This window comes from Bos indicus, chromosome 21 (assembly GCF_029378745.1).
Source record: "Bos indicus isolate NIAB-ARS_2022 breed Sahiwal x Tharparkar chromosome 21, NIAB-ARS_B.indTharparkar_mat_pri_1.0, whole genome shotgun sequence".
Taxonomy (NCBI): Eukaryota; Metazoa; Chordata; class Mammalia; order Artiodactyla; family Bovidae; genus Bos; species Bos indicus.
Window position 1 is genome coordinate 56211866 of NC_091780.1, and position 22030 is coordinate 56233895.

A 22030-nucleotide genomic window follows, 5' to 3' on the forward strand; every position below is an offset into this window, starting at 1 on the left:
GGAGACCTGGGTTCGATCCCTGGGTTGGGAAGATCCCTTGGAGAAGGGAACAGCTACCCACTCCAGCATTCTGGCCAGGAGAATTCCATGGACTTTATAGTCCACGGGGTTGTAAAGTGCTGGACACGACTGAGCAACTTTCACCACACTCATTAGCTCTCATCCATTCATATATTTAAAAGCTTTACTGAGCACTTGCTATAAGCCAGATGGTCACATGGACACTAAGAAGTGAAAAAAATTTGTGTAAGAGTTTATGGTCCCAGGACAGCAAACACATTCTTTTCAGACGTAGGGGAAACATTCATTAAGACAGACTATATTTTGCACTATAAAATCAACTTAAAAAAACCTGAGAATCAAAGCTACTCTGTTCTCTGACCACAGTGGAATGGAACTAGAGTCACAATCCCCCTTCTAAAGATGAAGTAACTCGGATTCAGAGGGTGGGTGATTCGCCTAGGTGCCCAGACTCTGTCAGTGGGGGTAAAGGGATTTGAACTAAAATCCGTTTAAACTCTCGGCCTGCACTTGAAACCACGTGATGTGGCCTTGGAATGCAACAAATGTCGAATGCGTGGAAGGTCTTGGGGAACTGTATTTTAAAAATTACAAATATAAACACAAAGACCCACAGACACTGCAAAGTGCCCAGAAGGAGGGCCAGCTCACCTTTCAGGTTAAGAGGTGAGCTGCCGCTGGACGCATTTCTACTGCTCTCCAAGCTCCCCGGCCGGGATGCTGAAAGGAAATGCCAACATTCAATCTAAAGGCCCGTGACCAGGTCTAGCCTGGACCAAACCATCTAATCTGAGAAAAATTATGGAACAAAGTCACTGCAGAAGTGGAGCTGAGCATGCCCCGGAAGGATGAGCTTCGGGACACCCCATGTTCTCCCATGAGGATGGCTAACTTCCCCGAGTGCCAGGTATGGGCGTCCAGAAACGACTGTGTGCAGATTTTTGTTTTTTTAAAGTTAGGTCTAGGGCTGTGGCTTCAAACGATTTTGTTAACGAAGAAGCTCTCATGCAGAACTGAGAAAGTAGATGAAAAAAGGGCTGCTCTGGGTGAGCTGAGGGTTGGGTGCAGGTCCCCACCCCTCTTCCTGCACAGATCTTCCTGGAACACGTGTGAAATCTCCTGCCTAGATGACAGTGCGGCTCGGTGAGGGCGGGAGCCAGGAAATGGTGGTGTGTGTTCACGTGCGTACATGTGAGCAACTTCAGTTCCCTGATCCAGGAGGAGGAGCTGGGACCCTCAGCAGGACAGGGAGCACTCGCTTTTCCCAGCTGTCTGCTGTCCTTCAGCCCATCCATCTCAAATTCACATCTGCCCCGGAGGAAACAAGTGACCTATATGGTGACGAGCGCTGGAGGGAACCAGGCCTTGGGGCTGCCGTCTGTGCCGAGCGTGTCTGCGGTGGCTCTTGGATCAGAGACTGAGTGCCAGGACCAGGGACGGTGCCCCCCTGCCCTGCGAAGGGCAGGCTGTGCCTTCAAGGCCTGTGGGCCACCCCTCTGGGTCTCCTCCGCCGGTTGCACTGGGCACCATTGCTCTTATCAGCCTGCCCTGTATCAGTTTGTCCTGCTGGACTGCAAACCCCCGGGGGACAGACCCTGTGTTTCTGTCATCTCTGCATCCTCCCAGCACACAGCTGGTGTTCAGCGCACTGAAAACGGAAGACACGCTGCTTACAAGCCACCTCCCCCCACCGCCTGCAAATCTGCTCTTGTTCTTCTGGGTCTTTAGGGCACCTAGTTCCCAAGTGCTGATGTGTTCACTGCAAATAGCATGCATCTGGAAAACACTCACTAGCAAACCGGGTTTGGGGACGAGCCAAAAAATACACGTTTTTTTTTTTTTTTTGTGCATGGTATAAAAGCAAAATAAGTCCTCTTGTTGAAAGGGGAATTTTTGAAATTTAAAAATGCACATCCCTCTTTAGAAAGGAAATTAAGTTTCATTAAAGAAAACTGTGATACAAATCAATGGGATCTAAAAGCACTTTTATCTAACTGTTGCATCAAAAACCCCTTGCCCTTTTTTTTTCCTGAAAAGAGAAGCTCAAGGAATCAAATACTTCGGAAGAAAACCCTTCTGGTCAGCTGACAAGCATAAATCAGGCTACTCCAGTTTACTGAACGTTGCAGGAGATCCTTGCGACTGTGTTGCCCACCACTCCGTGCAAAGACATAAGGGCTCCTTGTGTCAACCTGTGTCACCACAGAGCCTATAAACTGGGAATGTCTGTATCATAAAATTTTTAAGAGATGCTAGCTAGTTCCCACACACTGTTGATCAGAAGTAAACTGAAATAAATGTAAACTTTGAGGGTTTTTTTTTTAAGAATTATCTTCCAACCTTCCTATGACTTGTTTTGCAAAATTAAAAAAAAAATCCACTTTTAATTTTTTGAGAAAGTTAGTATAATTTTGGTTTCCCTTCCGCAGAAATTTACAATATGCCTAACTCAAATGGCAAGTACTTTTAACAGTTTCTAAGACTAAATGTAACTTGGAGCCACTCTGCAAGTGAGGGTGGCAAGAGATCTTCCCGAACTCAGTGCTCCCTGTGTGGGTCACTGGAACATCCTGGCAAACATGAGGGGTGCTTTAAGGCAAGGGAAATTAAAGTCTCCAGAAGTGGGATGCTTCATAAGTAGTGAGTTCCTCGTCATTGGAGGTATGTAAGCAGAAGTCAGATGCTCGGGCCCCTGGGGAGGGGAAGGAAGGAGCTTGGACGAACTGTGGACCCGTCCCCACTTCATACAACTCCACTTTCACCTGTTTTGTGTACTGGACTTCTGTGCAGGATTTAGCTTGAGGGAGAGGCACTATTGCTGAGAACAAGACTGAGAATCCAGGTGGAAGGGCATGTCGCGCTGACCACTCACCGTACTGCCTGGGGTGAAGGAACTCGAGCTCCAAGGACGGCTCGCAGAGGCTGTCGTCGGAATTATAGCCTGTGGTGAAAACAGGACAGTGAGTCAGGGGTTCTGGAACATCCATGGGGAAACTCAGGCCCTCTGCCAGACGGCCACCTCTGAACCTCGCCTGGCACCTGGGTCGTGGCAGCCCTTGGCTCCGGGTGAGGCGGGGGGAGCGTGGACCTGGCCTCGTCTGTGCCTCCTGCTGGTATAAGCCTCATACTCCTGACTCCTATTTAACTTTAAATCCCCTTTCCGCCTGTGCAGTGACTAGGGCTTGAAGGCTACAGCAGTGATCTGGCCTAACACTGCAAAAGGAGTTGAATATTTAGGGACCTGGGGACCACTTCCCAACCTCCAAGGCCAGGCCGTGCCGGCAATTCTGGTCTGGGGGCCACACTGCCTTTGGGTCATAGGAGGAGGGCAAAGGAAAGATTCCAGCACCTGACCGGAGAGGCCGACTCCCTGGAGATAGCCCTGCCCTGGCAACTCCAGAAATAGACCCGGAAGCACAGGCCAGCCATCCACGGCCCTCTCTGAGAGGGACTCAAATGCCCTATGCCTCGGACCTGCGAGTTTCTTTCCGACAGTAGACCCTGGGTCCCTCCAAAGTGGCAAAAGGGTTTCCAACCCACCCCTGACTCCTATTATAAAAATTCTGGTAGTGAGAGACACTCAAAGTTAGGTATGATCTTCACACTATTGTAAATAACTATATATAACTAATAAGGACCTACTGTATGGCACAGGGAACTCTACTTAATACTCTGTAATGGTCGATTTGGGAAAAGAATCTAAAAAAGTGAATATATGTATAACTGATTCATTCTGATGCACCGCAGAAACCGACAATCACAACACTGTTAATCAACGGTGCTCCAATAAATTTAAGTTAGATATGATCTAAAGGCTTCCTCTGCAGGTTCTGTCTCCCAGGAGATGACAGCAGGACAACTCCTTTTTTTAATTCACTGAAGGTAGCAGAATCCTACTTTTTGTGTTCTCCCTTAACGCCCAATGGGCTTCCCTGGTGGCTCAGTAGGAAGGACAAGCGCCTGCCAATGCAGGAGACACAGGTTCGATCCCTGAGTCGGGAAGATCCCCTGGAGAAGGAAATTGGCAACCCACACCAGTAAACTCGCCTGGGAAATCCCATGGACAGAGGAGCCTGGCAGGCTACAGTCCACGGGGTCACGAAAAGAGTCGGACATGACTTAGTGACTAAGCAACCTAATGCCCAACTCAAAGTAGTGGCTTAATTAAAACTTGCTGCCTTGATTACAATAGTAAAATATGGCTAGTGATATGTAGGCTCATTGCTGCTAAGTCGCTTCAGTCGTGTCCAGCTCTGTGTGACCCCATAGACGGCAGCCTACCAGGCTCCCCCGTCCCTGGGATTCTCCAGGCAACAACACTGGAGTGGGTTGCCATTTCCTTCTCCAATGCAGAAAGTGAAAAGTGAAAGTGAAGTCGCTCAGTCGTGTCTGACTCTTAGCGACCCCATGGACTGCAGCCTACCAGGCTCCTCCGTCCGTGGGATTTTCCAGGCAAAAGTACTGGAGTGGGGTGCCAATGCCTTCTCCAAGGTAGGCTCATTAAACCTGGCTAATTATCAGAATTTTCTGAAGAACCTTTAAAAAAATATGGAATCTTATTTAGGAGAAGTATATTTATACTCGTCTTTTGACCCAGCAATCCTAATTCTAGGAATCAACTCTGGGGACTGGTTGGTTGAATACCGTCATATCAACATTTTAATTATTGTGTACTTATACAAAGAATGAGAAAGATCTCCATGATATATGTCTAAGTGAAAAAAAAAACCCCAAGATGTAATATTTTTATTTATTTATTTTTTGCAAAAAGAAACACAAAGTATAAATAAGGAACTAAAAAAAAGGTTATCTATAGGGTGACTTTGGAATGTAATGGAGGGGAAAGGGAGAGACGTGAGGCTTAGAAATCTAAGCATGCCTTTTTATGTAATTTAGATTTAAATTATGTAAATATTTTATGTAGTAAAAAACAGAATTTAAAAAAGAAAAAACTCTACAATTGAAGACAGAAACAAATAAACCTTAGTGTATATGAACCCACTAACATAATCCATAAAAGAAAAATTCCAGTGAATTTTGAATATAAAACTCTGCGCATCCTTCATGAGATTGAATCTAAGCACTAGAAAAATTACAAAGGAAATAAACATCGCTTGGTGATTTTGTTAGTAGCAGTAGCAGTATTAAAATTTTTAACCATCACCGCATATTTTCAGGAAATATAAGTAAATGTTTTGAGAGAGAAGACGTCTGTGTAAGAAAAGGACACACATGTGAAATCGAAGGGAAAAAAAACCCCAAAGAATTGCTGAGGGCAGTCTGGGGGCACCGATGGTGACAGGCCCTTGTGCTTGCTCTGCAGGCCAGTGATGATTCCAGGATGATTCCAGGCTTGGGCTCCGACGGGATGCAGGCTGAGATAGCCTGTGGGTCAGCTCAGAGGGCTGGACCTTGAACCACAGAGACCCCCCAAAACCCTGAGGGGAGATGGTGTTCCCAGCTCTTCCCCAGGACCAGGTAGGGCCTCTGCACCCCAGAGCTCCAGAAACCAGCGGGGACTGATGGCTGTGGACGACAGACACCCTTGCCACGTGGGCTCAGGGCACGGTTCTCCCAGAGAGCTCACGGCACAGCTCCACTGACGCCCAACAGTAAGTGACTGCCGGCAATGGGGAGAGGCTGCCCACCTCTCCTGTGCCCACCCCATTCACCTGCTCCCCTGGGGGGCTTCCTACTTATAAGCAACCGGGACAAGGGCAGGGACCCTGTCTGCCTTTGCCTGTCAAACCAAAGTTGTGTAAGCCCCTGGTTTTAAGAGCAGAGTGGGTGCTATTACTGTGAAAAATAACAACCACGTATTGTTTTCCAACTTCTAGCACCTCAGAGGCAATTACTTTCAGTCCTTTTAGCTGTGTCTTTGGATATCTCCTATTTTTAAATTAACAGCCGAAGGTCTTTTTTGGTTTTAAGCTTTACCTGTTCCTCTCTGGGTAATTTCCCAGTACTCTCCCTCCTCTTTTGGTAGCATCCTATTCTTGTTTCATGGGTGCAACAGCTTTGCTCATCTCTGACTGTTAATGACGGGCATCGTAAAGCTCCCGTCTCTGTGCTTATGTCTGTTTACTCCATGATGTTTCACTGTTGCCTCTCACACTGGTTTTGGTCTCTGCTACTAGAGGCTCTAGAGGTGTCGCTGGGCTTCACCTGGCAAGATCTGATGGAGACATTCAGCTGGGATCTTCTTAAGTTGATCAGACGACTGGGACAATATTTTAATTTCATGTCTAAAGGTGTGAACACGCATAGCTACTGGCAACCTGGGAGACCTTCAGTTTGTAAATCCTTCCCTACAACCCCCTTGTTTTTGACTTGGGAAACTTGCCTTCCACTCTGTCAACTCACCTCCAGTTCAGAGACCCTCTTGTGTATCCTCCACAGAGAATGAACCTCCAGACTTCTACTAAGGTGGGCTGGAGAGGATGCCTCCTTTTAGCCCAGATGCTGGCTTATCTCCCTTCTAGACCTACTTGGTGCCACCAAGTTCTGCATGGTGGTTGTGGGAGTGGGTCCCGGGGCTTCCCCTCCAGTGGCTTGGGATCAGGCTTCTTATCTGTCCAGTTACCCACCCAGCTGGCAGGCAGGGCTGAAGTCTGAACCTGTGTCTGGATGATGCCAGAGCCTGCCCACAACTTAACCACCCTACTCACTACCTCTCAGCCTGGGACCCCTTCTCCCACCGAGAGCCTGGGGTCTTTAGGAAGGACCTGAACCCCAGATGCTCAGCCCTCTTGTTTCTGGAGAGGCCCGTGACTCACCTTTGGTGCGGCCTGGGTGCCGGGAGATGGAGCTGGCGCTGGAAGGGGTTGTAGTGATGGCTGAGGTCGAACAGGGCCGGGGGCCCAGCTCCAGGGGCCAGGGCTTCACGGCTGGGTCAGCAGAGGCATCCTTGTGGTCCAGGCTGCCTCGGTGCGGGGACCCTCGCTTTGGCTTTAGGTCCCCAGGGCCTGGGGCAGAAAAGGACATTGAGAGACGGGCTGGCAGAATCTTGGGCTCAGGCTGGGCGACCACACGGAGGCCTAGAAGCAAGGGCAGCAGGGCACACAGACCACACGGACGAAAAGCTGAGTTGCCCCCTAGCCACGCCACCCCCGTCCCTGCCGACCCAGGGCTGTGGTTTAAACAGGAGGGCCCTGGCTACAGGCCTGTATCAGAGACCCCAGGTCCACTGATGGGCCATACTGCAAGCCCTAGAATTTTGGCTGGGAGACAATAAAGGAAAAACTCAGGGGGACAAAGAAAATGTTGGTAGAAGTCCAACATATTAACTACAGGGCACGCCTGCCACCCAGCACTGTGTATCATGCAAATCCCTGATGTAAAAAGATCCTGGCAGAAGAAAATCCAGAAAAGAGGGGATATGTATATACGTACAGCTGATTCACTTTGCTGTACGGTAGAAACTAACACATTGTAAAGCAACTATTCTCCAGTAAAAATTGAATCTAAAATAAAAATAAAAAAGATTCTGGTAGATGTCTGCTCAGGATCACTGCAACCTAAGGCTGAGGCCCTGAGGTCCAGGACGTGCATCTTGCCAACTGGCTTCACTTATAAACTCAGAAAAAGTTGATTGTCACCTTAACAAGAATTTAAGAGATCTTTAATGTTTGCATGGTGAGACTGACTACCAGAAGGATTTTTATCTTGTCTTATGCTTTTCCGCAATCTCGAAGTTTTCTACCATGAAAATATACTCTTGTCAAAGTTAAGTAAAATCCTATTTAAAAGCATTTTTATAAAACCCAACCCTCCACCTATCTCGTAGTAAGAAAGGGGATGGGCTCTCCAAATACGAGACAGAAACGAACGCAGCTGGAGTTCCTGTGAGCATTAGGACCACACTGTCTCCCATGGCGTCTCACTCCAGGCACCCCAAGGCTGCAGACCCAGAGCCTCGCCCACTGCCAGGCTCTCAGGCCCCTCCCCTCCCCTCCTTCATGGACCTGACCCTGGTGGCCCCTCGGCCACTCCAAGTCTGGATTCGCGGTGAAGTTTTAATCGCCTACATCTTATCATGACTTGAAATCAAGGTAGAATTTGGATTCTGAAAGATAACCTTGATGAGAAGCAAGATTCAAGTCTGGTGGGATGCATGGGGCAGACATCCAACAGGTGAAGTTAAGAGCAGGAGCAGGTGGCGGGGAGGTGGAGATGACCAAACAGTTAGCACGAACAGCAGAGAAACAGCACCGTTCCAGCAGCATGCTCAGAGGACAGGGGCCCGGGACCACAGCAGCCCAGGGTTCCCAAGGCGGCGAGTGAGAGAGAAGGCGGTACCACATCAGCCAACTTTGAAATCAGCATTTCAATACGTGTGGACTTATTTTTTTAAACAGTTACCTTGTTTTTAATGGTACTGGCTCTCCATTTACAGTACAGGTAATAATCTATCCTTTGAGGATAAATTTAAGTGGAAATGGTGGGTCAGTCCAAGGGGAAATATGTCAGTAACCACACAGGTGATGGACAGAGGTGGCAAAAATCATGAAGATGGAACAAGAATGATTGAAGACAGAAAGAAACTGCAGTAGCTAAAGGCCTGTCTCGACCAGCCTTTCTCCCGCTCTGGGCGTGACTGGCCTGCTGATGCTCTTTCTGTCCACCGCTGCTTTAACTTCAGCACCAGAGATGTTCAGAGAACGACAGCACAGTCATAAAGCTTCATTCTGGGCTGGCCTCTGGCCGGGCATCATCGATGCAATTATTCAAAACGCTTGCATGGAGCACAGTAAATCCTTCAAAACATACAACACCTCTAAAAAGGACCCTATTTGGCAAAAGCCATCAATTCAGGGCTCTGACAAAGAAAGAGGAGAATAGGGCAGCGGTTTTAAATTTTAGCTGCTTCAAGATAAGCCTTAAGGGAAAAAAAAAAACTCACTTGACAGAGGCCGTGTATTTTAGGAAGCATAGCGACAACTGACCAGCTCTGCTTTATTCTTGAGCGTTGACAAAAGCCTGCGGGTGCGAGGGTGGGGGGCAGCACACGGCCACTGGACTTACTCAGCACGGACATCCTGGCCCCAGGACCTGGGCACGCATGTCCCGAGGCGCCCCTACAACTGTGCTGTGCTGGAGAATCGGTCCAGAGGGTGTGGCAACTCATCTTCTCTTTTGAAATCAGAATCCACGCTGGCTACTTTAAAGTCTGGCCTGGAATTGGGGTTAGGAGGAGGGGTCCGCTAGGGGTCATCTGGCCTTTAGGTACTGTTTTTTTTTTTTTTCCGTTTGTTTGAATTTCAGAAATGAAGGAGGATACACGATGAAGACACATGGTAAAGGAAAAGGATTAGAAGTCTCCAATTTCTGAAAAGGGGAGAGGCTCATTAGGAGAGGATGGGATGTCAGAGGAAGACCAGAACCGCAGGCGTTTAGAGAGAGCCGGGTGGGCCGTTGGAGACTTGTCTTTGTCCTTGCTTTTGCTTCTCAAAAAGGGACTCTTTTTGCGCTGAGTTGCTAAATCGTTATCCCCAGGATAACCCGAGAGGGGAAGGAAAAAAGAAAAAAAAAAAAAAAAAAAAACACGACAAATAAATGAAATGAATAATAACATGTAACTCTAAATTAGTTCAGTGTACTTTGGAAATCAGAATCCAGTCCAGGAAAGATGGAAACAAAAACCACGACAAGACTGGAATCAGGAGTCAGTGAATCATTTATGCTCTGCCTCAATTTAATTAATTTAGCGGCATCTCAGTGCCAACACTTTACTCAGCACGTGAAGAGAATTACATATTGCTCACGGAGCCAAGGGCTTAGATGATTTTCAATTTCAATGTGTTAAATTATTAAATAAGAATGTTCATTAATTTAGGACCCAGCTTCTCTTACTCATCCATTTTAATGACCGACTCCCTGACAATTTGGCTCATGTGTTACTCTCATTCCTGTTCAAAGACTTTGGAAACAACACTTTTCTGGCCTGCTGTAATAAAACAGTCAACCTGACTATTATTCACCAATAATTCTTATACATCTGAAATAACTTTTGGCAAAATGAGTTAAAAAAATAATGAAAATACCTCTTTTTCATACTCCAAAACACCAAGAATTACTATACCCTTTCTTCTATTACATGACTTTTAAATTATTTCTAATTTTTATCAGAAATAAAAATTATCAGAGCAGACAATTGGTCTAACTTTTTGAACAGGTCATACAGAAACATAACCAATACATCCAATTTCTGACTTAGAATTAAATTTGGAACCAGAACCTCCATTGTTTCTTCCTCCATAGCGCCACCTGGTGGTCAATATTCACACCATCGGTAAGGGACTGACGATGTGATGCTGGGGCCCTTAGCTCTGCTGGGGGCATGCCTAACATCTCTGTTAGGCAACATGTTTAATCAGCTTTCACTGCAGGTAGTGCACTTGGTGGCCTAGAGCTCAGATTCCCGGATTAACAGGCCTGTGTTCAAATCTAAGCTTTGTCACTTATTACAGCAGCATGTGTCTCACCTTGTTAAGCCTCGCTTTCTCAGCTCTGAAAAGGGGATGATTAATCATGCCTACCTCACAGGGCAGTTGGGACTAAATGAGGCAGATAAAGTAAATTAAAAAGGTGCTGGCTGCCCCCAAAAAGGCATCCAATGAATGGCTGCTGTTAATAATTATCGCTGACTTGCTCACTCATGGATTCGTACAAGCAATTTTTCCCCATGAACGTTTTCCTGACTCAATTGGGCTGATTATGGTTAATTGAGGATTTCCCTGGTGGCTCAGTGGTAAAGAATCTGCCTGCAATGCAGGAGATGTGGGCTCAATCCCTGGGTGGGGAAGATCTCCTGGAGGAGGAAATGGCAACCTGCTCCGGTATAGTTCATTAAGCCAACTTTAATACAAGTTGAGGTGATGAATGTCAAAACAATTAAAGAGCCAATATGAAAACTAGGGGCCAGAGAACCTGCCTAGATGAAAACAAACTTTGAGTTTCATCATCACTGACCCGAACAAGAGCCTTTTACATAATCTGACCTCCTGCGAAGAATGGGAGTGCAAATAGTCCCCAAACAATGTGTGAAAGCACTTGCTTTTGTGCATTTGAAAGTGACATGACAGTACCTGTGAACCCAGCCTCCTGAAAGGCCTGTGCACATCCCACTCAGTAGAGGTGGCTTGTCACTGGCTCTCAGTGGTGTAATGTCAGCCCCCACGTGGGGGTCTCAGGCACAGGCCTGATCTTCAGGAAGTCCTGGTGTCTTTCATAAAAATTTACATTACTCAGGCTGTAGGTTTGGTATAAATAATCCGAGCAATGATATTTGAAAGTAAATTTGGAAACTGAACAATGTTTGAAGTAACTGCTGTGTTTAATCAGTTCTAAGATGTACATCTCCCACCCCCAAATCTTAACATCACTGAAATCAGGGTGCAGCTTCCACAGTATCTTAGAGTCACCACTGGGGGGTCCAGACGAAACGGTGACAAAATTGTTGCTGCCACAACCAATATATTTTGTTTATATTTTCCTTTCATGTGTGTACACAAAAATCTATCTAATTAAGTCCTTTAGAAGAGCTTTTCAACCAGAGGATGGTAAAAGTTCTAAGTGGTAAAGTTCTACATCATTGGATTGCCAGCGGTATGTAGAGTAATTGTGCAGTTTATAATTGACAGCCTCTTAGATTTGATGACATGAAGCACATTCAACTAGAAGTCCGTTTCAGAACCTCTGGCAAACTCAGAAGGACAGTCTTCATGGAAAGATTAAGCCAAACGCCCTGGCTGGTAGGACTGAAGGCCAGGTCAGGCTGAGAAGAAAACCTGCCTGCCTTTCCAAGTTATGAAAAAGACTGAAACCACACACGGACTTGCTGAGATCCCATACGTGCCTATTACCCATGAAATGTGCCTGGGATGTCCCTACAGAGACAGCTTACTCTAAATCTCTAACCTGTACAAGGAAATCCCCAAGCAATGCTACTGAACTTTCTTCTGGTGCCTGGAGGGTGTCACTTTTGGCCTGAGTACCTCTCATTGTCTATAGGATTAGTGATGCTTCTTATTTGACATGGGTGTATATTTTCCTGGCTATTAACACACCCCTTTCAGGCTCTTACACACACATGTGCACATCTACATGCCACCTCCCTCTACCCCGTCCAGTGAGAGGGTCCCTTAGGCCCACCTCCGCCAGCCAGGTCAGCATACCTACCTTTTCCCAGGGGCCCATTATGGGAGTCACGTTCTTCTGGGCAGCTTGAGCCCGATGGGGTGGACTCGGGGTTCTCGGGCTGAGATCTGAGCGGCTGAGAAGCAGATGGCAAGGTCGGGTCTGGGGACTCCAGCTGCCGGGGAGGGCTGTCTGTGGTTGACTTCAAGCGTTCTCTGGAACCCTCTTTCTTTGGTTTGATGAGTTTGACTAAGGCTTTGGCTCCAATCCAGTGGTTTTTCCTAATGAGAAGTAGATTTTTAGGACACAGTCAACCCTCACTGCCTGCTCCAGCAGGTCACTGGGTGCAGTGTCCCAACATGGGCTGGTCTCTCCATCACCAGCCTAGGAAGGTGGCAGGTAACTGGGGTTTCGAATAATGGCACTGTATTTGGGGCTCAGGAGATAGAATGGAATTCTCAATCAGGTACAGCTCAGGGATGGTAGAACCACGTATGGGTGCAGAAATCCACACCACTCTCTTGCAAAAACAGAACTTCAAGTGCGCCCATTAACCCTTTTTCTTTTTTAAAATGTGGACCATTTAAAAAGTCTTTATTTGGCTTTGTTACAATATTGCTTCTGTGGTTTATGTTCTGGATTTTTGGCCAGGAGGCATGTAGGATCTTAGCTTCCCAACCAGGGACTGAACCCACAGCCCCTGTATTGGAAGGCACTGGACCATAAGGGAAGTCGTCTAGTCGCTAAGTCATGTCCAACTCTTTGTGGCCCCATGGACTGCCCCTGCCAGGTTCCTCTGTCCATGGGATTTCCCAGGTAAGAATACTGGAGTGGGTTGCTGTTTCCTTCTCCAGGGGATCTTCTTGACCAGGGATTGAACCCCCATCTCCTGCATGGGCAGGCAGATTCTTTACCACTGAGCCATCTGGGAAGCCCTTGCCCATTAACTCTTGATTACCTCTGTGAAATAAAAGAAGTGCTCTGCTAATGTGATCTATTAGGTGACCATTTTTCTGCCAAAATGCCATTTTCAGCATCACATTCCTCCTCATTCCCTGCTAAGGTTCACAGCAAGTGTAATAATAAGCTGGCATTCCCTGACCACTCCCTGCACCGAGGAATCTGGACGTGGTGGCAGAGGGCAGTGAAGAGTGGGCCGTGTGGATGAAAAACAGGGACTATAATGAGTAAGTGATAAAAGCTGTAGCTAACAGGAAACAGAGAAGGCTTCTGCTGGATCGAAAAGAGAACCATGTCCGGATTCTCCTCCTCTGCTGAACTGCACTGAACTGTGCTTATACAACTCATTGCACTTCTGCATCTGGGCCTCAGTGTCTCCATCTGCCAAAGGGAATGCTGGGACTGAGGTTCTGAACCTCTGTGGTTCTGTGATTTTAACAGAGAGGCCATTAGGGATGCACAGCGATTCTGACTTCAAGGCTGGGCTGGGCCAGGACCATCTGTAGGGCCCAACTCCTGGAGCCCAGGCCCGGGGAAGCGCTGCTTGATGCACGGGGCCAGTAGCCTCGGGGGACGGAGCCAGCCCTACAGCCCAGCACAGGGCTGAGAGAAATTCTAAAATCTTTCCTCTGTGGGAGGGATGTGCACAGAGGCGGCCTGCCAGCATGGAAGACACCGGCCCTACAACTGGGGGCTGCTCCCGACGGCTACTGTTTTCGCCCTGAGCGTGAACAAGGAATATCTGTTGTTCCGTGTTTCAGCCCCTGAAACTTAAGTCAACTCACTTCTTTGGAGCAGGATCATAGAATTTGTACTGATCCATGATTTTTTCTTCCAGTTTTTCCTTGTGTCTCCGTAACGCATTTAATTTGTCTCTGTGGAGAGAGGGGACAGACCACCAAGTCAGGTTTAAGCCAGAAAAATGAAGTCACTCAGCTCGGCCTGGGACCTGGCCCAGCACACGTCATGTGGGCCACCCTGGTCACTGAGTCAGGAATATGTGAATGGAAACACGGGATACAGGCCCAGGAAGTCCTAATGCCTCGAGGCGGCCTGCGAGCACCCAGGACCCAGCTGAGTGACCTCAAGGAAGCAAACCCCTGACCGTCTGAAAACCCAGCTCAGAAGCAAGGACTTTCCGGCCTGGTCATTCAGGACGTGGGACACCCCAGGGTCACACTCAGCGCCAGTTCCTGGGCGTGCATATCAACCAGACCTCGGTGGTGGGGTGAGGTGTGCCCTCAGATGCTAGGTGGGCATCAGGGCGGAAAAAGTCATCTTAGCGAAAGCAGACCTCTAACTCGGACCCATTCCAACGTTGGGTTTCTGACTACACTTTTGTGCAACAAACTTGAAAGCTTCCAGGGGCCAGAAAGAAAAGATGAGGAGCACAGTGGGCCTGGAAAGACCAGGGAGGGCGGGGCGGCCTGAGGCATGGTGAGCCACCTGGGATTGCTGCCATGTAGGAACGAATGCAGACCTGGGTCGGGGGATGGGGTGGATCTTCTCATTTCCCAGAGAAGCCAGAAACTCAAGATCGTGAAGCTAAATCTCCCAGCTTGTACATGCTGGAAACCAGTTTCTATTTCCAAAAATGCAGAAAAGACCAGAAAGACACGTCCTGAACCCTGGGCTGCCAGAGAGCTCCTCTGCTTCCTGGGAGAGAGACACTGGTCTTCCTGATTCGCAGGGTGTGCTTTTATCTCAGGGAGCCCTGCGGGTGGACTCCGTACAGCACTGCCCACAGGGCCACCGACTCCTGTCCCCTCCAGCCTCTCACCACCTGGGTGGTCTCTTCACAGCGTGGACCCTCGGTTTTCTCACTGGAAAATGAGGCTTCTGGGCCAGAGGCAATGGCTCACGATTCTTTCTGTCAAGGCACTGCCAAGGTTCCACCCAAACCAGGGACTTTCCCAAGCATTCCCCACGAAGGAAGCTCCTCATGCAGAGAGGCAGCTTTGGGAACCACTGGGTCCCGACCCCTCGCTGCTTGAGTCAGCCCCCTTGACTCGAGGCCTGTGATTTGTTCCTCTGTCCTCATGGCCCTGCAGCATGGCCTTAAGCCTGGAGGGCTTCCGTGGCTGGGTTCGCCTCCCACAGATGCACGCAAAGTCAGAGAGCAGGCCCAGGCCCCTCCCGGCCCCCGGAACAGCACTCTGCTCCACTCGAAACAGCCTCCGGGAAGCCTGCCAACCCATGGCCCTCTGCAGACGCTCTCTAATGCAGAACTGTCATCCACCCATCCCCCTGGGGTCCAGGCGCCTCCTCTTCTAGTTAGCACCTGCCCGGCGTCTGCAGCGATTATTATCCGCTGGATTACAGAGGGCCAACTTCAGGCAACGGTCGTTTCTACCCCCAAAATTATGGTGTGGTTTTTGATGCAAAGCATTTTCTGGTAGGTGGTGAGCCACCTCTGAACGTGGAGGTGAAACCGGGAGGATAACAAACAAGTCTCAGGACACTTGAGAGCTGGACGAGACCACGCCCCTCTACAACGTCTCCTTCCTTCCCCAAGCCAGCCAGGCGCTCCTGCCCACAGCAAGGACAGTCCAACCGCCACAGCAGAGTGGTGGAAACCCCCTGAATCCATGGACCCATCCTGTGTTACTTCACGTCTGTGCCACATCTCAGTACCAAGCCTCCTGAGCTCATCTCTGGCAGCTTCCTAGGTCTGGCTGGACCAGCATCCTATAACACTTGCTGGTGTATCCCGACTTGTGAGCCAGGCATCGGCGCCTCCTCTGCTGGGGCTCCTCCAGGTTCCCTGCACCCAGGCCCCTGCCATGCTCCACCTCCACATCCCCCCAGCTGCCCTGCTTGTCCCCGTCCTGCATCAGCAGCATTAACCCCATCTCTTCCTTCTCCATCTCCCTGAAGCTCCTCAACCTCTGGTATGGACACAGCTCTAGTCATATCCCATCGGTCCCACCAATTCCCATTCACCAGATCGCTGTGCATCTCGCAAGGCCCATGTAAAGCCGGGAGAAATAAACACTATGGCACACTGGTCACCCACCCTCCAGATGATCATCGAACACAGACATGAGTGAGAAAGAGTCCTGCAATGGCATCTGTGCTCAGCCTTCGAAGTGAATTCTTTCCCTGAGCTACTTCTCGGTGGCACGCTTGTATTTTTAGAAGTGCACTTAATTCCAAAAGCAGAGTAAAAAGCTTCTGGCGGTGGGCAGTGCCTTTAAAAATCTAACGAAAGCCAAATGCCACTACCTGCAGAAACCCAGAACCACTCCAGGGCAAGAGAGAGGAGGACAGGCTGGTAAGCTGGCCTGCCCTTGCCCTCAGGACACTGACGGGCTCCGGAGCTGCTCTGGCCTGGCACGGGGAAGCCAGGATCCCCATCACCCGGGCCCCTTACATGTACTGCTTCTGTTCCTCGTGGTACTGCTCCTTGTTCTCCAGGTTCTGTTCTAGAAGCATCTGGTTCTGCTGGCTCAACAGCTGGATTTGGCTCAAGAGGTGATGGTTTTCTTCTTCCAAGTTCCCCTTGAGTCGGGATAGCAGCTGAAATACAGATCAACAGTGTCTTAAAAATGGTGTGACCCCGTGAGTCTGCTGCTGGGAGGCCAGCTTCCAAAAGAAGGAAAACGCCACGTGCGCCAAGACGTCCATCTCAGGCCTCCCCGGGGGCTCAGTGGTAAAGAGTACGCCTGCCAATGCAGGAGACAAAGGTTTGAACCCCGGTCCAGGAGGATCCCACATGCCACGGAACAACTGAGCCCGTGGGCCGCACCTACTGAGCCTGTGCTACAGAGCCCGGGAGCTACAAGCACTGAGCCAGCACGCCCAAGGGCCCGTGCTCCGCAGCAAGAGAAACCACCACAATGAGAAGCCCAAGCACCGGAAGTGGAGAGCGGCCCCTGCTCGCTGCAACTAGAGAAAAGCCGGAGCACCAGAGAAGACCCAGCACAGCCAAAAGGAAAAAAAAAAACAGACACCCATCTCAGTATTATCCAACTCGTGATAATTAGAAAGGACCCAAAGGGCCACTGCCCAATCTGACAGCTGTGGGCAACAAGTGGCTGCTGAGCACTTAAAACGCAGCCAGAAAAACAGACAGAAACAACACAGCCAGTCCTCGCCAAGACGAGCAGGGCAAATATAGCAAGTCCTAAAGACTTAACTCGGAGAAGGCAATGGCACCCCACTCCAGTACTCTTGCCTGGAAAATCCTATGGACAGAGGGGCCTGGTAGGCTTCAGTCCATGGGGTCGCTAACAGTCAGATACGACTGAGGGACTTCACTTCCACTTTTCACTTTCATGCATTGGAGAAGGAAATGGCAACCCACTCCAGTATTCTTGCCTGGAGAATCCCAGGGACAGGGGAGCCTGGTGGGCTGCCGTCTATGGGGTCGCACAGAGTTGGACACGACTGAAGTGACTTAGCAGCAAAGACTTAACTAAAAAACGGATGTGAAGTATCTGTGTAAACAAAATATATTATTCAGGATTAATACCACCTGCTTCCCTTCACTTTTTAAATGTGGCTAACTTGACAATTTTATTTATTTATTTATTTATTTTTTAAATGAAAGCAAAATAAAGACATTTTCAGAAAAACAAAAGAAGAGAATATTCACCAATAGCAGAGTGCACCCAAAGAAATACGACAAGAAGCTCTCTGACTGAGGTACAAATGGAAGTCTAGATCTTCAGGAAGGAAGGAAGAGTAAAAGGGAAAGGGTAAATTTTTTTTTTTTTTAATTTTTCAGCACTTTATTTATTTTTTTTATTTGATAAATTTAACGCCTTTTATTGCCATACCTCATTTTACTGTGCTTTGCTTTAGTGAACTTTATAGATACATGTTTTTTTTTTTTTCCCTTGTTAATTTTCTGTTTAGTTGGTCTATCCATAAGTGTGAGTGGGGTATTAAAGTCTCCCACTATTATTGTGTTATTGTTAATTTCTCCTTTCATACTTGTTAGGATTTGTCTTACATACTGCGGTGCTCCCATGTTGGGTGGATATATATTTATAATTGTTATATCTTCTTCTTGGATTGATCCTTTGATCATTATGTAGTGACCTTCTTTGTCTCTTTTCACAGCCTTTGTTTTAAAGTCTAATTTATCTGATACGAGTATTGTGACTCCTGCTTTCTTTTGGTCCCAATTTGCATGGAAAATCTTTTTCCAGCCCTTCACTTTCAGTCTGTATGTGTCCCCTGTTTTGAGGTGGGTCTCTTGTAGACAACATATGTAGGGGTCTTGTTTTTGTATCCACTCAGCCAGTCTTTGTCTTTTGGTTGGGGCATTCAACCCATTTACATTTAAGGTAATTACTAATAAGTATGATCCCGTTGCCATTTACTTTATTGTTTTGGGTTCGAGTTTATACACCATTTTTGTGTTTTCTGTCTAGAGAATATCCTTTAGTATTTGTTGGAGAGCTGGTTTGGTGGTGCAGAATTCTCTCAGCTTTTGCTTGTCTGAAAAGCTTTTGATTTCTCCTTCATACTTGAATGAGATCCTTGCTGGGTACAATAATCTGGGCTGTAGGTTATTTTCTTTCATCATTTTAAGTATGTCTTGCCATTCCCTCCTGGCTTGAAGAGTTTCTATTGAAAGATCAGCTGTTATCCTTATGGGAATTCCCTTGTGTGTTATTTGTTGTTTTTCCCTTGCTGCTTTTAATATTTGTTCTTTGTGTTTGATCTTTGTTAATTTGATTAATATGTGTCTTGGGGTGTTTCTCCTTGGGTTTATCCTGTTTGGGACTCTCTGGGTTTCTTGGACTTGGGTGATTATTTCCTTCCCCATTTTAGCGAAGTTTTCAACTATTATCTCCTCAAGTATTTTCTCATGGTCTTTCTTTTTGTCTTCTTCTTCTGGAACTCCTATGATTCGAATGTTGTAGCGTTTAATATTGTCCTGGAGGTCTCTGAGATTGTCCTCATTTCTTTTAATTCGTTTTTCTTTTATCCTCTCTGATTCATTTATTTCTACCATTCTATCTTCTAATTCACTAATCCTATCTTCTGCCTCTGTTATTCTACTATTTGTTGCCTCCAGAGTGTTTTTAATTTCATTTATTGCATTATTCATTATATATTGACTCTCTTTTATTTCTTCTAGGTCCTTGTTAAACCTTTCTTGCATCTTCTCAATCCTTGTCTCCAGGCTATTTATCTGTGATTCCATTTTAATTTCAAGATTTTGGATCAATTTCACTATCATTATTTGGAATTCTTTATCAGGTAGATTCCCTATCTCTTCCTCTTTTGTTTGGTTTGGTGGGCATTTATCCTGTTCCTTTATCTGCTGGGTATTCCTCTGTCTCTTCATCTTGTTTAAATTGCTGAGTTTGGGAGTCTTTTCTGTATTCTGGCAGTTTGTGGAGTTCTCTTTATTGTGGCGTTTCCTCGCTGTGTGTAGGTGTATAGAGGTGGCTTGTCAAGGTTTCCTGGTTAGGGAAGCTTGTGTCGGTGTTCTGGTGGGTGGAGCTGTATTTCTTCTCTTTGTTCAGTCGCGCTATGGGGAGGGAGGGAGGGATGCTGCAAACAAATGACACTGGCGTGTGCTCGCAGTGCCTCAGCCACACTGGGTCTGCCCCCGCTCACGGCGCGTGTAGCCTCCCTGCCCACACTGCTCAGGCTCTAGGTTGTTCCGCCGGGAACAATCTGAGGCTGGCCCTGGGTTGCATGCACCTCCCAGGTCCAAGCCGCTCAGGTTCAGGCACTCAGGTAGTCCTCAGAGGCGCAGACTCAGTTGGGGCTGCGTTTTGTGCTCTTCCCAGGTCCGAGCAGCTCAGGTGATGAGGTGTTTGGCGAGCGCCAATGCTGCGACTTATCGCCTCCCCGCCACTTGGTTATCTGGGTGTAAAACCGGCGCACCTTCTCAGGCAGATGTTGACCGTCCAGACCCCCAATAAGTTTTAGTTAGCAAAGAAGCCAGTTTTATACATAATGTCTCTCTGGGGCTGCGATTGCCCCCTTCCGGCTCTGGCTGCCTGTCACCGGAGGGGTAAGGTTTGCAGCCGGCTACCTCTGTTTAGTCCTTTGTTCCGTGCGCGGGCTGGCAGTGTCTTAGGTTAGGGCTGGCTTTTCGCATGGTAGATATCCCACAGTCTGGCGGTGTCTTAGGTTAGGGCTGGCTTTTCGCATGGTAGATATCCCACAGTCCCAAATTATTTCGCTCAGATAGTGCTCAGGGTATTCAGGCCAGATTCTTACTCTCAGCGATGCAGCCCGCGCCGCGCCTCCCTGCCCAGCCCCTGCTTGCTAATGGCGGATGCAGGCGTCTGCGCTGCTTCTCCGCTGGAGGAGTTACCGTAGGGCTCGCAATCTGCAAGTTTTAATTGTTTATTTATTTTTTCTCCCTGTTATGTTGTCCTCTGTGCTTCCAAAGCTCGGCACGGATTCGGCAGTGAGAAGGTTTCCTGGTGTTTGGAAACCTCTCTCTTTTTAAGACTCCCTTCCCGGGACGGAACTCCATCCCTCCCTCTTTTGTCTTTTTATTGTCTTTAATATTTTTTCCCTACCTCCTTTCGAGGAGTTGGGTTGCTTTTCTGGGTGCCTGATGTCCTCTGCTGGCATTCAGAAGTTGTTTTGTGGAATTTACTCGACGTTTAAATGCTCTTTTGATGAATTTGTGGGGGAGAAAGTATTTTCCCCGTCCTACTCCTCCGCCATCTTGGCGCCTTCCCCTAACTTGACAATTTTAAATTATCTCTGGTGGCCACATCATTATTTCTATGGGACAACTCTGTTCTAGCTGAGGGTCAGCACACTTCTCTTGTAAAGAGCCAGGCAGCAAATATTTCAGGATTTCCAGGCCAGATGGTGGTCTTTGTTGCAACCACTCAACTCTGCTGTTGCAACAGGTTAGAGCCAGAGACAAGACGTACATGCATAGGTGTGCCTACACTCCAATAAAACTTGACTTACAGATGCTGACATTTAAGTGTCACAGCATTTGCACTTGCCACAAAAAAAAGAAAGATGGTAACAATAACCCGGTGTACGAGACAGCAAAAGAGACACTGATGTATAGAACAGTCTTATGGACTCTGTGGGAGACGGAGAGGGTGGGAAGATTTGGGAGAATGACATTGAAACATGTAAAATATCATGTAAGAAACGAGTTGCCAGTCCAGGTTCGATGCACGATACTGGATGCTTGGGGCTAGTGCACAGGGATGACCCAGAGGGATGGTATGGGGAGGGAGGAGGGAGGAGGGTTCAGGATGGGGAACACATGTATACCTGTGGCGGATTCATTGTGATATTTGGCAAAACTAATACAATTATGAAAAGTTTAAAAATAAAATAAAATTAAAAATAAAAAAAATAAAACTTTTTTTTTTTCACTTTCTCAACCATTATAAAATGCAAAAGTCATTCTGAGTTCACAGCCATATAGAAACAGATTTAGGGGCTGGACTTGAGTTTTGGGCTGAGGACGGCCAGCTCTTGCTCCAGAGTATGTGTATGATGGTTGGTGTACAGCAAGACGACTAGCTTTTTGGCTTCAGACGGCCTGGGTGGCAGCAAGCTCTGGCCTGAAGTCCGCACGGAGACCCTGAAGCACAGCCCGTGGTGGCGGGGCTCCCTGGGACAATATCTGCCAGTGTTGTGGCCCCCATCTCCTCCACAGGCCCCAGTCCCAGCCCAGAGTGTCTTTGGGTGTCTTGGCACCCTGGCCTCTGCTTCCTCAGCTGCGATGCCCCGTGGGGCTACCGTGAGCTCAAAGGAGAAGACCCTCCGGAGTGTTTCTCAACAAAGGGCAAGAGGAGCTGTGTCTGGAGTCCTGGCCGTCTTGGGCCATGCCGGGGCTGGGGCGGGACCCGGCCACTCCTCCCTGCCCTGTCTACTCTGTCTTACTGTCCCGGGCTCTGCTAACAACTCCATCTGAGAGAGGTCTGCTGCTGAACACAGTACTTTCCAACCGAGT

The 22030-nt window shown here is 48.0% G+C and overlaps 1 protein-coding gene across 5 annotated transcripts in view; it reads right to left on the reverse strand.

The window, feature by feature from the left end:
• CCDC88C (coiled-coil domain containing 88C) overlaps window positions 1–22030 on the reverse strand; it is a 147479-nt gene that overhangs the window by 6631 nt on the left and 118818 nt on the right. For 4 of the 5 annotated variants that reach the window (XM_019983357.2, XM_019983359.2, XM_019983360.2 and 1 more), the window contains 6 exons: window positions 16493–16638; window positions 13905–13994; window positions 12202–12440; window positions 6798–6986; window positions 2894–2962; window positions 673–741 (listed from right to left, as the gene is read on the reverse strand). In XM_019983357.2, the coding sequence (XP_019838916.2) occupies window positions 673–741; window positions 2894–2962; window positions 6798–6986; window positions 12202–12440; window positions 13905–13994; window positions 16493–16638 (802 nt within the window). The remainder of the gene's footprint in view (window positions 1–672; window positions 742–2893; window positions 2963–6797; window positions 6987–12201; window positions 12441–13904; window positions 13995–16492; window positions 16639–22030) is intronic. The other variant, XM_019983358.2, reaches the window with a different exon arrangement.